General features: G+C 51.0%; 1 protein-coding gene across 2 annotated transcripts in view; it reads left to right on the forward strand.

The window, feature by feature from the left end:
* The first annotated feature begins 1,412 nt into the window (after positions 1-1,412).
* Positions 1,413-17,158, forward strand: part of GALNT10 (polypeptide N-acetylgalactosaminyltransferase 10) — a 219,682-nt gene continuing 203,936 nt past the window's right edge. The window contains exon 1 of one of the 2 annotated variants that reach the window (XM_058544576.1): positions 1,413-1,625. In XM_058544576.1, the coding sequence (XP_058400559.1) occupies positions 1,467-1,625 (159 nt within the window). In that variant the 5' untranslated portion in view covers positions 1,413-1,466. The remainder of the gene's footprint in view (positions 1,626-17,158) is intronic. The other variant, XM_058544571.1, reaches the window with a different exon arrangement.

Consider the following 17,158-nt stretch of genomic DNA (forward strand, 5'->3'; position numbering starts at 1 on the left):
AAGGTTTTGCAGCAGATGTCAAGATCCCAGCTGTGATTTCAGAAAATTGAATCCCCACCGCTACAAGAACCGGGAGGCAGGAGCCGTGGGGACGCTGGTCCAAGGGCTGAGCTAGAGAAGCAGAGAATCAAGAGGACGCATGCGGGGGTGGCAAAGAGGAAGGCAACGAAGAGGGCACTTCGTCCCTTGGCATCAGAGAGGAAGCAGTTAAGTGAAGAGCACTGAGGAGCCACAGGCGTCACCATGGGAGTCCGGCTCCGCGGCCCTGCGCGGCGCCCCGGCGGCCCGACTTTCTCAGAGCCCTCACCACGGTGATAGGCACAGTCCTTGGTCTAACATGATTACGTGTCTGTTTCAGCTCCCGGACAAAGGGTCTGTTTTCATTTCATTCTGGTGCCTGGTACAGTGTCTGCATACAGTAGGCGTTCGCTGATGGTTTGCTGAGTTGCTGAAAGGGAGACAGAAACCCACAAGAGGTTTCGAGAAAGGGCTCCGTGAGCTGAGCGCCTAGAAGCACACGTGGGACTGGAAGGCATTCCCACTCCAAGGAGGTTTGGACTTGCGTGAGAAAAGGTCCTGCGGAGAGGCTTCGGTCACCTCACCGCCGGTTTGCAGGGACAACAGATGGGTGGCGGCCGGGGACAGCACTCCACAGTTTACAGAGGGCGTTCACACCTAACGCCAGGAGCTCCGAGAGGAAGAAAACTAGGGCCACCCAGCAGAACGGTGCGCGTGAAGCACAGGTGTGGCCCCATTTCACACCTGGGAATAACAAGTCCCCGGAGTCAAAGTAGGTCCGCCGGTCCTTGCGGCCGAGTCCAGGCGGGTGAGAAGCGACAGTGCCGGGGGCTGCAGGCGCGGAGCATCCGCCCGGGCTCCAGCACTATTTGCATATCCCCGAGGAGTTCGCAAACTCTCGGCTGGAGTCCAGAGCAGAGGTTGCCGGGCTGGGCTTTGGGGTCGCAGGCCCGTCCCAGCGCGCGAAGGTGCACCCTTACCCAGCCCGCACCAGTTAGCGCCCAACTCGCCAACTCCGGACTTTCGCAAAGCTCCCGCGGGCGGGGGAGCCGCCGAGGAGCGGGCCGCACCATCGCGGCCCGAGAGGGGGGAGCGGTCCGCCCCGCGACCCCGCCGCGCCCGGGCGGACCAGGGAGAGCCGCGAGAAGACGGGGGCCCGAGGCGCACAGCGCTCGGCAGCCGACACAGGGGAGAGCGGCCTGCGGGGTGCGGCTCGGCGGGGCTCGGGGGCGGCGGGGCGGCCGCGACTCCCCCGCGGCGGCGGCGCAGTGGCGGCGCCCGGCTCCCCGGCGGGCGAGCGGCGGAAGTGCCGCGGAGTTGGAGCGGGGCCGGCGCCGCGGTCGCTTCTCCTCGCAGAGCTGCTGCCGCCGCCGGGCGGGCGGGTGGACGCGCGGAGCTGGGGGCGGCGCGGCGGGGTCGGCGGGGCGCGGCGGGGCTGACTGGCCCCGATGAGGCGGAAGGAGAAGCGGCTTCTGCAGGCGGTGGCGCTGGTGTTGGCGGCCCTGGTCCTTCTGCCCAACGTGGGGCTCTGGGCGCTGTACCGCGAGCGGCAGTCCGACGGCACCCCCGGGGGATCAGGGGCGGCGGTGGCCCCAGCGGCCGGGCAGGTGAGTCCCCCAGTTGCCATGGGGTTGGGAACACTCTACCCGAATTCACTTCTAGCCTGCAGTTCCTTCATCCACCTTCCCCTGTCTGCCTCCTCACAGTCTGCGCCGGAGACTCTTTTGTTCTTCCCATTTTTTGGAAGGGAAAATTGAGGCTCCGAGGACAGGGACTTGTCCAGGGCCTTACGCCAGTCAGACAGAGAACCAGAACTAGAAACCAGGAGTCCTGTATTTCTTGCCGTAGGTTACAATCCTATCCCCTCACCTCTTCCAGCGTCTTTCTCTTTTGAAGGGTCCTGTCAGCATCCCTGTATCCCAGGATGACTCCTTTTTCTGAGATGGCTGGTTCTTCTATTTGGTGTGCAAGTCTTTCTGCTTTTACCCCCACCTGCTGATCCCTGTGTTCCCTTTCCTGTTCAGCCCCTTTCGTGTTTTCCCATCTACCCAAGGAGACATCTGGGCCTCCCCCCTCTCCCCATTGGTTCACCCTCCCTCGTTCCCAGCCTTATTTCTTTCTCAGATCCTGTGGGTTCCTTGGAGGATGCAAAGATCATGCTCCTCTTGGAGCTTCAGGCCCTGGGTGTGGGAAAGGGAGTGAGCTCCTGGTCCTTGAGGGGCCTGCTACCTTTGACCTTCTGAGAGTCCAGAAGTGGGGCTCCGGTGGAGGGACCCCGCAAGTTTCCCAGAGGCTATTTGTGCCCAGTGCCCTGAGGATGGAACAGCAGATGCTTTCCCTGACCCTTCTCAGAGTACCCATGACTCCTTCTGAACTTGTCCAGCCTGATTAGGTGTGGTGGTTCTTGTAGACAAGACTGGGGTCTTAGTTGTTTCTGCCTCCTCTGAACTCACGCAACTCTGTGTGTGTGTGTGTGTGTGTGTGTGTGTGTGTGTGTGTGTAGGGGGTGTCACCCGTACGTATAGACTGATAGCGGAAGCTCTGTCAGGTCACTCCTGCCTCCCAGCTCCTGGCTCATTGGGTGCCAGTGAGCGTGTACATGCTTGAACTGTCTCAGACAGTGGGACATTTCAGGTTTTCTTATGGGATTTCCTTGGTCCCGTGGAAAGTGGACAATTTGTGCATCAGGGTCAAACTTAACTAATGGTTGGCAAGACGAGGGAAGAGGCTGACTTTTGAGATTGATGGTTTTCCTTTCTCTTTCTCAGTATCAGGCTGCTGTCTGTGCAGTCTGGCATCTTGAGCACAGAGGGCTCTTTGCAACAGGGCTGACAATTTGAGTGCAGCCTGTCACTCTATAATTGTTGCAAACCATCTTGGAGAGCCTGGTTGATCTTTCTGGTAGATCTTACTGTTTGGAAACTAAGAGCCCCAACTCCTTTCCTAAACCCGTGGTTCAAACCTTCACAGCCAACGTGGATCCTTCTCCCTTAAATTCTGTATCCATATGGGTTTTTCCTTCATGAAATCGCCTTTTTCTGTTCCCACCCTGTACCAGCGTCGGGGTCAGGAGGTCAGGGTTCTGTCCTCAGCTCTACCATTAACTTGCTGTGTGTGTCCTTAATCATCTCCCATCTCCCTCTCTGAGCCTCCCTTTCTCCATCTGTGAAGTATGGTTATTGGTCCAGCTCCAGCCTTCTGTGATACTGTCAATGAATCAATGAGGACTACCATGGCTACTTCTTTTTTCTTTCCTGAGTGAGAAACCCCTTGTAGCATCCCTAGATATGGGGGCTCCATCCTGGACACAGCCCCAGGTCAAGGGGAGAGCATCCTGCCCAAGTGCAAACTCTCCTTCGGAATCGCTATAGCCAGTTCTAAAATAGCTCCTGACATTCTGCCTCTGCCTGGAGAAAGCCCTCGTATTTCATTTGCTGTGGATGCCAGAGACGTCCTGATTTTCATTTTCTGTAGACCCAGATGTGTAGGGAGAAGGTCAAGGTTAACTGCAGTTTGGCCTGAGCTTTCAAAGTAAATTACTCACTTGTGCGAGAGGGAATTGATGGAGTAAGGCAGCCTTTTGGGTAGAGAGAGGGGAGCAACAGCTGGATGCTGCTCAGAACCCTTAACTAAAATGGACAGATAGGCTCATCTGGGAGACTCATCTGGGAAGGTCTAGTTCTTGTTCATTTCTTTTTCTCTGGAATATCATGAAGAGGAAGAGGAAGAGGAAGAAGTGATAAAAGGGTTTGGGATGGGGGAATGCCAGCTGATTATCCTTGTTTTAAAGAAAATCTCTTTGCCTTCTAAGAGCAGCAGTATGGAGCTGTTTCCCCAGTGGTAAGCTCTTCTAGGTACTGTAGGATTCAGCATTCATCTGCTGCCTTTCAGGAGCGCTCTGCCAAATTTCCACACAGCCCCTTTTTGTTTCACTCTCCTGCAGATGCACAGCACTGGCTTGGCCCCCAGTCCCTTGTTTGAATGTCAGCTGGCCTTGAGGGGAGAGGCTGACTTCTCAGAGCGATGGTGCTCCATCCCTCATCCCAGTGGACTGGAATGTGCACACGTCAGGCTGCTATCTGGGAAATCTGGCATCTTGAGCACACAGAGCTTCCTCGACAGGGCTGACCAGTTCTGAGCTCAGCCTGTCGCTCTTGTAATTGTTGAGAATTATCCCAGAGCACCTTGTTGATCTTTCTGGTGGAAATAACTGCAGAGGCCCTGGAGGGAAGTCTGACAGGACTTTATCCAAATGAAAAATATACTCCTTGTGGGTTGGAGAGAAGTTTCTTTGCGGGTAACATACCCACTGTTTGAGCAGTCCTTTAACTCCTCGATTTCTCCACTGGATTGAAGAGTTTCAGATTAAGAGCCTTTATTGTCTGCTGAAACGTAAGTAACTGTCGTGCTAGCTCATCCTGGGTATACCTCTGGAGCTGGGTCGGGCAGCTGATTATAAAGGACACATAATGCTTCTAGGATTTCAGCATTCGTCTGGTCAGACAGCTGGCTTCTTGGAAAGCTGCAAAACCAAGCAAGAAAAGCCAGTCTTGAAACCATCATTTTAATTTGGTGGTAGTGGGGTCCCTCTCATTCCTAGCCCCAATCTGCTTAACATCTTGATGTAATTCTACAGTCTGTTTCATATTCCAGGCTTGGGCACTGGCTATTAAAAACCCATATTAGGAAATGTGATGCGGTTCCTCCCCATTCTGAGCCATAATCTCTTGTGAGAAATGACTTCATTGGCTAATAGTGACTGTGGAATAGAAATTGGTGGGATAATGGAATACCAATGACTTTAATTTCCAAGTCTCAAGAGTTTTTCTCATTGTATCAGAGCTGAACTTTGTTCTTAGAACATCCAGAAATCAATACTTTTTTCCTCCTTTTTTCAGTTTTTTCTGGTGGCAGAGCCTTACCCTTCAGAAAGTTAAGTACTATAGAAATACAGCCTTGGAATGATTTAATTTTCCACAGAGGGGCTAGGATCCTTTAGATTGTTAATCACGTCTCTGCATGCCCAGCTGAAATCTGATGCCACTGGGAAGGGTAGTTGATTTACCTGAGTAAATCTGGCTTCCTGCATTCTTTCTCTCATCCTGGGTTTGCAGTCTCCCAAGGAGCCCAGCTGAGGAAGGCCTGGGAACAGAGGCCTGGGTTCTACTTCCCTCTCCTGCCCTAAACTCACTGTGTGACCTCAGAAAAGTGGTTTAACCTCTCTGGGCCTTGGATTCCTCATCTGTGAAGTGAGGGCTTAGACTCAGAAGGGGAAAGGTTAATGTGTATCACGGTGCTTCCCCTTCCCTGGCTGGGGCAGACATTTCTAATCTATCAGTTTCCCCACTAAGGCTAGACCTGGCCTCAGGCTGTTTCTCAACACTGCTATTCAGTGGAGTTAATGGCATAGTGAAACTCATTTGCAATGCAGGGAATAGATACTTTGTTAGGACTTTTCCAACTCAAACATCCTGGTGTTCCGTGAGTTTGGAAGTGTGTATTGGGAAGGCCTGGAAAGTAGAAGTGTGTTTAAACAGGCCTCCGTATCTAACTTGTGATAAGGCCACCATTTAGGGATATGTTCATACTCATATGCCTTCTCTCAGGCTGTGATCTAAGGATGTTCAGCCTTTAATCTGTTGGCTCCAGTGACACAATAACCAATAATGGAATCAGGAATGAAAAAGCTAAGGTCCATTTAAAAGATAACCATCTAGCTTCCTAATTGTACCTTGTCCACAGTTAGCTCTTACACAGAGATGGCATCAAGATCTCATCACTGAAAAGCATCCTGAGACAAACTTGGCAGCCAGAAGTATGTCCCATGACAGCCAAATGCTCATGATGGTGTTTGCAGTGGGTTCTGTATCTTGTATGTATCTGATCCTCTGTATCCCATATATGTGTCAGAGCCAGTCAGGGAAGAGCGGATGGGTAAGGCTCTGCCCCCAGGAAGACTTAAATAAGAGTCTTGTTTCTCAGGGAACCACTGTCCTCATGTGCAGTGGAGTGGGGAAAGGAGGTAGCCTGTACAGGGCTGAGTTCCTGTGGCCAAGGAGTGCACTGTGGGAGCCACATCCTCTTCTAGCACATGGCATAAGGTTTGACGCTTGGAAGACAGTCACAGTGTGTTTGCTGAATGATCAATATGTGTCAGAGCAGGAAGAGGGCTTCCTCATCTAGTCCGGCTCTCACATTTTGTAGGTACAGAAACTAAGGCCCAGGAGAGGGGAAATCAGTTCTCAGAGGGAGGATTGCAGACCAGAACCAAATTCTTCTCCATGTTCTTGTTCCATTTCGCCATGATATTTTTTCCCTCTACATCCTAGTAATTTGATCCTTCTCTACCATTATTTCCTTTATGAGCCAAGATTATCACTCCCAGTTTTGGAGGCCAGTACTTATTGAGACCAATTATGTGCTGGAACTTACCTGGCTTTTTTGCAGATCCATTTTTGTAAACTTTCTTCCCAAATTTTTATAGTTTTAAAGCAAGTAAAATGGATTAATTTTTAAGGTGGCAAAGGGATCCAGCGGAGGAATAGAGGTATTAAAAGGATGCATAGCCCATGGCACCATTGCTGCTGTCAATGGCAGACAGAGCTAATGTGAGTTTAAGAGCCACCTCAGATCCTCTGTCAGTTGCAAGTAACAATGAATTCAGCCACGTGGGCTGAAATGAGTAAGGGAGTATATTAGCTCCTGTAATTGCAGTTGACTGCAGGTATGGTGTGATCCAGAGGTTCTGTCCTAGACTGAGCCTCCATGGTAGCAGAAAATGATTGCAGCTCGTTCTGACCTCATATCCACACCCATAACCTGGAGGAGAGAGTCTGTCTCCTCTAGTAGCTTCTGTGGAAGAGAGAGGAAACTTCTTTCCTATAAACTCTAGCAAGATCTCCTTAGGTATTATTGGCCCAGTTTGGAGCTAATGTGCTCTCTGAACCATTCACAGCTGTCAGGAGGATGGCCTATGCTGATTGACTTAACCCACCCTGGAGCTAGGGGTAAGGTGGGGCCACCCAAATCATAGGAAGAGTGGTTCCCCAGAGAAGAATCTGGGTGCTCTTGTGGAGAGGAGGGGAAATGAAATCTAGGAAAGCCAACATATGTCCACTCCAGAATCCTGCTGATGCAGTGTCCCAGGCAGTCACTCCTGGGGGATCAGATTTGGTCCTCGAGCTAAAACCTCTTTGCCATCCCAGGACTCAGTTTTGATCACTGGACCTGCAGCCGGAGGTCTGTATTCACATCTCAGCTCTGCCTCCCATTCCCCTAGATGATTAACTGTGTGGGCCTCAGTTTCCTCCTGGGGAAAGCCTGGGTGCAAATGCTTGCCAGCACAGAGCAGAGGGTTGAGATGAGGAGAAGTTGAAAGCTGCCTTTATTTAATCTTATTTGTGAGTTCTGCAGCCACCTTCCTTTCCCCTCACAGGCGTCCTGAGAGCTGGCTCTCCCCCCCACCCCCACACACACATTAAAAGTCAATTCATTGAAAATTTCTCTCAAGCTGAAAAAGAACTTCTGTCTCTTCAGCTTCAACTCTTTTTCTGCCTGGCCCTCTTAGCTGGAGGAGGCGGAGTGTTCATACTTTGGAAGCTGGAGGAAGCTAAACAATTCCGCTTGCTGTGGAGGGTGGGTGTGTATTTATGAGTGTGTAGCTTTCTCTCCATGTGTCTCTCTTCTCTCTCTCTTATCTTTGGATGATTCCTATTTGCTGCCCTCTGCTGAGGATAGATAGGAGAAGGAAGGGAAGAAAGCAGGCCCAATTTTTCCTTCCCTTCTGTTTTGAGAGAATTCTGAGCTTTAGATGCTGAATTTTCTTCAGTTTCTCAGGTGATAAAAGCCACAGCATAAAATGACACTAATAAGAACGATGATGATGTAGATAATGGTAAGGATGATAACGTTAATAATCGTAATAGCAGCTGCCATTTATTTAGCGCTTATTCTGCTAGGCATTGGACTAATGAGCCCTTTACTGTACATCTTGTTAAATACTCACAATTATAAACAGGTAGAAACGAATGACGGGACCAAGGCTCACAGAGGTGCAGGTACTGGCCTGAGGATGTACGCCTGACAGGGTTGTGGAGCTGGTATCTGAGCCTGTGGGTCTCTGACCCCACGCCTAAGCAGGACAAAGGACCTGCCCCCACCCTGCCCCTTCACCTCCTCCTGCGAGGCCACTATGGGAGCCCCAGTGTCTGAGCAGCGTGGAGAGACTATTGCTTAAAGATTGAACCTCTACAGTGGCCAAGGAGGAACCCACGAGGTCATTTGCTGGTGGTATGACCTTCATGAGGAACCCTTGCCCCACACCTGCTGAAGCCCGACGGGCAGACTGACTCCCTGATCCTCCTAGAGTGAGACACTGTGGGGCGGTGTGTAGGGCTCTAGCTTTGGAGCTCCGCTGCCTGACTCATATCCCTAGCCTTGGGCCAGTCTCTTAACCTCCTGCCAGGAATTCTTGGTCTGTAAAATGGGAACAATGTTGTCTATATTGGGGGGTTCTTTTGAGGGTTGAATGAGTCTCTGTGGGTAAAGCCCTGAGCACAAGGCTTGGTACAGAACAAGTGCTCAGTAAAGGTGTTCATGTTGCTGCTTCTGGGAGGTGCCTGGCTTGTAGAAGGGACTCAGTTCTTCTACAGTAGGGACTCAGCTTCCTGTGGCAGAGATAGGGAGGGATGCCTGTGTTGTTGTTATTTGGAAGGTGAGCAATCTGAGGATAGGTGGTTGTCCTAAGGGCTCAGGGATCAGAAGTTGAGCAGGGCCAGACAGTCTCTGATGGCTGGGGGTGGGGATGAGGTTGTGCATGCACAGGCTGCTCTTTGTATCCCACTCCCTGACTCTTTGGAATCTGAAGCAATTGTTGGAGGTACTTGCCCACTTCCTACCCTGGGAAAAAACCCAGATCCTTTGCATCCTTCTAAGAAGTCTTCCTTGCCACCTCCAGGAAGTATTCTTTGGTCACTCCCGCCCCCAGGGGTCACTCACTAGCCTTAGTTCCCGGAGCCTTGGAGCCTTGATTTCCTGGTCTGCCTCCTTAGATCAGAGGCCCTTCCTGGAAGGTGTGGCCTTGTGTTTCTGCTTCTCCCTCCCTGCACCTGTCGGAGTGTTCTGTGGGCCTCTGGGCCTCCACACACACTACTCCCTTGCCTCTGACACCCTTTTTCTCTGCTACCTGGCCCCTAAGCCTGACTCACCTGCTGGGGCCGCCTGGGGTGGTGTTCTCTCCTCTGGGGCCCAGAGCCCCTTATATAAATGTCTCATGCAGTGTAGTAATCGTATTTTTTCTGTCCAGACTGTCTGCTCCTAAAGGCAGGAACTAACCTCTCTTTCAGTCACCCACTCTTCTTTGTCCAGAATATTTGCTGAATGACTGAAGAAGCAAGCGAGTGAGTGAATGATATGATTGGTACTTAGTACCTGCTGGCCGAGTGCGGGAAGCTTAGCCTTGAGGAGTGGTTCTTTTTGAACTTCAGGGTGCTTCAGAATCCCCAGGGAGCCTGTTAACGATGGAGACTCCATGGCCCATGGCCAAGTTGCATGATTGGGCCAGTCTGGGGTGGGCCAAGGATCCATATAGTTAACAAATCCCATTGAGAGTCAGCCAGAACTCTCTTCTCTTCTCCCACTCCCCAGCTTATCAGCACCCCAGAAGGTAGACCTCGCCTTTGCCAGGGGCCCACTCCACTCTCCTCAGGCGTGCCTCAGGACCTGCCTTTGAACTTCTGTTCCTGGGGAATGTGTTTATCTGCAGTTTCCCGAGTTGCCAGCCAGCACTCCCAGGGGAGCTTTGTGGTTCCTGTTGGTAGTGACACCTTATCAGATGCAAGCAACTCAGAGTTGGGACCCGGGACCCAGGACCTGGGATCCGGGATGGGCGGTGCACTTTGAAAGTCCCTCTGCCGTAAGTGGGCCGAAAGGACTCTCTGGGGCCCTAGAGTTTTGTTTTCCTCTGATGCCCGCGGTCTGTTGCCCTTCCAGGCTGGGTGCTCTGCCTTCTTGCTGTGGGGGCAAGGGTGAGATGCCTGTACGTTGTGGGTGGGGGTACTCAACTAGGGGCCTCTTTGAAAAGGGGTGGCACAATGGAGACCCCACAGACCTCTCCCTTGAGCTGGAGAGAGTGCGAGATTGGGAAGCAGCCCCCCTGATTCCCAGGCCCAGCTCTGCCACCTGATAGCTCTGGGTGCAAGCTCTGGAGCTTCAGTCTTCTCCTAAAATGAGCACAGTGTCACTACTTCATAGTGTTGTTGTGATGGTTACGTTACACTGATGAGAAAACTGAGGTGAAGAGAGGTTCTGTGGCGCATCCAGGGCCACACAACTAGGAAGTGATGGAAACAGGCTTCCATCCCATGTGTCTCCGTCTGCACAGCCCCAGGCTTCCTTCTGTTGCCTCGCCACCCACTGGCACTGTGACCTCGGGCGAGTCCTCCCTTCCCCCGGACATGAGGAGGCCGCAGTGGGAGGTTATGGCTGAGGGCCCCACAGGCCTGGTTTTTAGCTTCATTGTGTTGGCTCTGGAAAGCCTTTCCGTGAGCTGAAGGCCCAGGCGGCAGTGCCAGGGCAGGATTACCACGGGTCCCACATGCTGCCTGGGAGCCTCCCTTGGGCAGCCTCCCAGGAGCCCAGTTAGCCAGGGTTGTGTGTTTGTGCGGGTCTCCCCCGTGAGTTACAAATTTCAGACTCCTGGAAGAGACTGGCTGCTTAGCAGAGGGGGCTGGCGGGGCCGCTGGAGGAGGGGGGTTTCTTAAAGGGAACAGGTTGGAAACATCTGGTGGGGGAGTGTGTGTGAAAATTACTTCCTGCTGCTGAAGCACATTGTATGTGCTCAACTGAAAACTGTTATTTTTGCATGTTTCCTCCTGAGTATTGATCAGAGTTAGCTGCTGACAGTTAAAATGCGTATGTGTGTGTACGTCTATTTGTGAAATAACCAGTTTCTAAATTTGGCACCTAACTTTAGTGAAAAGTTAATGATTCTATTCTTGGGACACCAGGGTCTGTAGTTTGGATTCCTGGTTATTTTATTGATAATAAACCTTTATGGCTGTCTCCTTCAGAGAACTTCTCTTATTATTTTATTTGACCTTTTTATTATTTTTTTTAAAAACCTCATAACAAAGATTGCTGGTGGCCTATGGGCCACATGTAGCCCAGAGCTATGTTTTGTGTGGCTCACCCACTGCTAGACCGTAGATGGTTGAGTGTGTTTATTTTTCAATGTTAGTAAGTTGTCAGTACCTAAACATTGGAATAGTTCACATTTTTACAAAATTCTCATTTCTGGCTTTTGGGGAAAAATTGAAAAGTCTGGCAGCTGGGCCCAGGTTCCAGTATCACGAAAAGTGGCTGGATCTGAGTAGCAGCTGCCCCCTCTAGAAAGGCCCAGCTCTCCTGTTGGCCACGGCCCCTGCCACACGTTGGGGTCTCAAACCTGGGTTCTTCACCCTTTCATGTAACTAGCCTGGCCTCTGGAGATGTGTGAGTTTGGGAGCCCTGCTTTATAACCTTATAACCTTCATCCAGTTTGTTCTCTTTATCTCATGGTGGAGGCAGGACAGGGCTTATGGCCCCACTTTATAGATGAGAAAACTGATCAAAGAACATAAGTGACATGGCTAGTCACAGAGCCTGTAAGTTGAGGCTGGTCCTTCTGACTGTAAGCCTAATGCACTTTTCAGGAAAAAAAAAGATGGTTACTTGGAAATATAAATATATGTACCTTAGGCTCTTGAGCAAACTCACTTAAGTTTATATCCGGTTGATTCCTGCTCTATCTGAGCCTAAGAACCACTTACCTTGCTTCCCTGTGCCTCTTGGTATTCTGAATTTGAGGTCTAGCCTGTCTGGTAAAGTTTGTTCCGGCTGTGTCAGGGGCTGCTGGAGGTTTGGTAGAAACGATGCGAGCACAGGGTCCACTTTGTTTTCTGCCGTGTGCTTGTTGGCGTGTCAGGAAACCCCAGAATGTGCATTCCAGTTATCGCTGGAATGTTAGGAGTCTGAAATGAGAGGAAAGACGGCCTTCCCAGCAGAAATGGCACATGCCACGTTCTCTTGTCTGAGGGGGCCTCAAAGGCATCTGGGGGCATTTCTGGAAGAGAGAGAACCTGTGTGAGGGCATTTGGGGGCCGCCCAGAGCTAACTGGGTGAGGCATTTCAGCTGAACACAGCCACCCATGTCTCTGAGTACAGGGCCCTTTTCCAGGGCAGGAGTGGCTGCTGCTCCACTCCCCTTCGGGAACCTTCCGTTAGAGGTTCCGGGTGGCTGCTGGTGTGGCCATGGGGCATGGGTGTGGGGCACAGTTGGTGTGGTGGCCAGTCCTGGGCTGAGAGTTTGCGCTCTCTTTGAGCCCTGGCTCCATGGCAGTAACGATAATGATGATTCCTTTATTGAGCTGTTGCTGCATGCCGTCCACTGTGCCCGTTTCGTTTCTTCAGTGTTATAAGAGCTCTTACTCCGGTCATTTGGCAGATGAGAAAACTGAGGCTCAGGAAGCTTAAGGCACCTCCCAGGCAGAGGAAACAAGACTCAGATTTCTGAGTCTCAGACTTTGCTGTTAACTACCATGTTTTGTTGATGCCTGTGGCAAGTCATTTAACCTCTGTTGGTCTCTGTTTCCTAGCCTGTAAAGTGGGGACAATACCTTCCTGGCATGTGAGCAGAGCACAGAAGAAAGGGACTCGTCAGCTTTCGCACCTGTAACTCTCTGCCCCCTCGCTATGGGCAGTTGTCAGCAATTGCTGTCCGCTGTGTTTGCTTTCCTGTGGGGTAGGGAGGGCTCTCTGCTCCTGAACGACAAGGGTCTCCCCGTGGAGTCAGCCCATGTGTGTGGGCTGCATCTCCCCTTACCTCCCTCCCCACCTGCATCCTGGCTGGGCTACTGCCCTTCCCCTCCCCTGGCAGTGGGAGAGGCAGCGAGGGCCCTGCCAGGGAACAACGGGGCACATTAAGAAGGCTGCCAGGTGCCGAGTCAGAGGTATTAAAGGGACATTTGACTAGTTTTAACTGTAATTGTCAAGCTTTTGTCTCTTTGTGGCATTTAAGGAGGAGGAAAGCCCGGTGTGGATTTCGTCCCTCTGTGGTGTGTGTGGACTCTGACTCTGGGTGTGAGGGCGCCTCCTTCACCCCTCTCCTCTTCTCACCCCTCCTTTATCTCTGTCTGTGCATGTCTCTCTGTCTCTCCCTCCACCCCGACCCCACCCCAGCTGTCTCTATGCTTTGTGCCTCTCTGTCAACAAATATGATGAGAGGTGAGACTGAAGAAGCCATAAGCCTACCACTGTGGAATCCACGATTCCAAGGGACTGTCTTTCATCTTGCCCTGTCTCCCCCAGCCTCATCCTTGCCAAATGGTGAGCCATCTTTGGCTTGAACACCTCCAGTGATGGGGAACTCACTCCCTTTAGCTCAGCAGAGTCCTAGGGAATCTGCTATGGCTCAGGGTGGCTTAGAGGGTTTCTTGAGTGCCCACTACCCATCTTTTCAAGCTCCTCTCAAATCTTCCCTTTCCCAGAAAGTCTTCTCTGATCTTTCCAGTTAGAATTAATCTCTGTCTCTTAGAAACGCTGATGGAATTTAATTTGTACAACTTTGGTGGCATGCATGTTACAGTGCTCTGTTTTGCCATTTTTCTAGGCAGAGGAAAGTAGTATTGAAGGAGCCTTCCCAGCAGGACAGCCCTTTGGGTGAGGTTCCAGCTGGAGAGAAGGGATCCCAGAGAGCTGCCATGTGGGCCTAGGCCTCCTCTGTCTCTAGAAGTTCCATCACCAAAGTTGACCAGTGTATTTTTTGTGTTCTTTTAGTCCAGACAATATTTTAGGCTTGTGGACCGTAGGCTCTCTGCTACGACTACTTAACTCTATTGTTGTAGTGTGAAAGCAGCCAGAGACAATACTTAAGTGAATGAATGTGCTGTGTTCCAGTAACACTTTATTTGCAAAATCGGGAAGCAGACTGGATTTGGCAAGCTGCGGTTTGCCCACGCCTGTTCTAGTCTCTTCCTGGTGGAGGAACTGCCTTGAATTACTATGTGACCTTGGGTGGGTCTTTCTCCTAGGACCACATCTTCCATTACGTGGATGAATGGACTATTATGGGTTGAATTGTGTCCCCCAAAAGAGATGTTAAAGCCCTAATCCCCAGTACCTCAGAATGTGACCTTATTTGGAAATAGGGTCATTGCAAATGTGTTTGGTTAAGATGAAGTCATGCTGGAGGAGGGTGGGCCCTTAATCCTATATGACTGTCTGGTCTCCATATGAGAAGGGGAGAAACACAGAGAGAGAAGACAGCCATGTGAAGGCTGAGGCAGAGCTTAGAGTTATGCTGCCCTAAACCAAGGAATGCCTGGGGCTACCAGCAACTGGAAAAGGCAAGGACGCATCCACCCCAGAGGCTGTGGAGGGAGCATGACCTTGCCAACACCTTGATTTTGAACTTGCAGCCTCCAGAACTGTGAGACAGTAAATTTCTGTTGTTTAAGCCCCCCAATTCGTGGTGCTTTATTGTGGCAGCCCTGGGAAACCAGTACATGGACCATTTTCTCATCAGATTGTTTTATGTGTGTGCATGAGTGTGTTTGTGTGTTGTGTTTGGGGGGAGGTAGATAAAACACTCTTTGCAAAGGCAAGGGTAGTGTCTTAATCTCTTTCACCTACTTGATTCCTTTTTAATTCACAGGAAAAATCCTCCCTTCCTATGGAGGATTAGTATATCACCCTGCACGTATGTATTCTTTAACTAAAGCCACTCTCCTTGTTAAGAGATGAACCTCTTTTTTTTTTTTTAACTTAGCCACCAGCCTTGAATACCAATGAGTAACACATGCTACATACTGCGTTTCTTTTTTTTCTTTATTGATGTTTTAATAGTTTTTAACATTGTGAAATTTTGGGTTGTGCATTTTTGTTTGTCCATCACCATATATATGACTCCCTTCACCCCTTGTGCCCACCCCCAACCCCCGTTGCCCCTGGTAACCACAGTACAGTTTTCTCTGTCCATGTGTTGGTTTATATTCCACATATGAGTGAGATCATACAGTGTTTGTCTTTCTCCTTCTGGTTTACTTCACTTAACATAATACCCTCCAGGCCCATCCATGTTGTTGCAAATGGGACAGTTTTGTCTTTTTTTATGGCTGAGTAGTTAGAGACTGCCTTTTACTTTACTGTATTATCTTTTCTTTTTCTGAGTTCTGACTACATTGGTGTCAACAGTTTATTTTCCTTATGGGTCCCAATTCAGTTGATTTGGGGGATTACTCTGTGATAGGTACAGAACACGGCCCCTGGCTTCAGAGAGCTCCCAGTCTACAGGGGACATGATCAGGTCCACACGGATGTAGTGCACCAGGCAGAGCATACTTGTACTGCCGGAGGGGTCCGTCAGGCGTTGTGGGGTGCCAGGAGGAGGAGATTGCACTTCTGGAAGGTGGTGACTTTTAAGGTGGCCCCAAGGAAGGTTAGGAATTTAGCAAAGTGTACATACTAGGATTGGGGCCTCTCAGGTGGTGGAAAGGGGGGAACCTATTCCAGGAACAGGGAGTAAGCCAGAGTCACTTAACCTGTAGATGTCTGTTAGTACCCACAGGGAGGTGAGCACCGGATCACAGAGGCTCTCATTGGGTGGCTGGGGAGGCTGGACTTTAGGAGGCAGAGAAGCCATTGATAGTTTTGGCACTGAGGATGACCTGATCAGAGGTGTGCCTCAGAAGGGTGGATATGGCAATGCAGGAGGCACTGGAGGCCAGGGGACCAATTTGGAAGCTATGTGAGTGCCGGGAAAATAGATCCATTCATTTATCCACTGTGCCCTGCTGTGGTCCAGACGCTGTGCCAGGTAGTGAGGCCACCAAGATGTGTAATAACTTGCAGCTTCTGAGCTTCAGAGACTCATAATAGTAACTTCTCTGCAGGCTGCTTTTGCCAGGTACAGTGTTAAGCACTGTACATACATTATTGTTCTTAATCTTCACAGCAATCTTCAGTGGCATACACGTTATAAATATCCCCATTTTATAGATGAGGGCACTAAGCACCATGGAGAGAAAATGTTTCCCCCAAGGTCACACAGCTGGTCACTGATGGAGCTGTGAGTGGCCTGCACCACTACCCTTGGCTCCAAATGGCAAACAGGCCAGTCAGAATACAGCGGGAACTCGCTCTGGTAGCCGCAGGTGCAGGGTTATATGTGAGCACCTAGGAGAGCCAGTTCATCCAGATGGGCAGGTGGGTGAGCAGGAAAGGCTTCCTGAGGGAGGGAATCCTGGCCTACCTCTTTGAAGGTGAGTGAGGTGGTGTAGCCAGGCAGGGAAAGGGATGGGGGAGGGGTGTGGAGCTTGGGGATTCCTGGCAGAGGGGACAGCACAGTCAAAAGCCCAGTCAGAATACAGCAGGAACTCGCTTTGGTAGCCGCAGGTGCAGGGTTATATGTGAGCACCTAGGAGAGCCAGTTCATCCAGATGGGCAGGTGGGTGAGCAGGAAAGGCTTCCTGAGGGAGGGAATCCTGGCCTACCTCTTTGAAGGTGAGTGAGGTGGTGTAGCCAGGCAGGGAAAGGGATGGGGGAGGGGTGTGGAGCGTGGGGATTCCTGGCAGAGGGGACAGCACAGTCAAAAGCCCAGAGTGGGGAAAACAGCATGGGGTGTGCAGGGTGCCCCAAGTTCAGTGTTGCTAGCCCCTAAAAATAGAGCCGGGGACCTGCCTGGTGGCATAGTGGTTAAGTTCTTGTGCTCCGCTTCAGTGGCCCAGGGTTCTCAGGTTCGAATCCCAGGCGCGGACATACGCACCACTTGTCAAGCCATGCTGTGGCAGGCATCCCGCATATAAAGTAGCGGAAGATGAATACGGGTGTTAGCCCGGGGCCAATCTTCCTCAGCAAGAAGAGGAGGATTGGCAACAGATGTTAGCTCAGGGCTAATCTTCCTCACACACACACACACACACACACACACACACACACACAAAATAGAGGCAGGAGTGGGCCTGGGAGAGGCTGGAATGCAGGTGTCCCAGGTCCGTAGACTGGACTCTACCCTATGGTTCCTGGAGACGTGGAGGGTGTCTGGCAGAGAAGTCACATGACCAGATTTGCTTTCTGATGGGTCCTGGAGTTCAAGAGTTGAAAAAGA

Source organism: Diceros bicornis, chromosome 1 (genome assembly GCF_020826845.1).
Source record: "Diceros bicornis minor isolate mBicDic1 chromosome 1, mDicBic1.mat.cur, whole genome shotgun sequence".
NCBI lineage: Eukaryota > Metazoa > Chordata > Mammalia > Perissodactyla > Rhinocerotidae > Diceros > Diceros bicornis.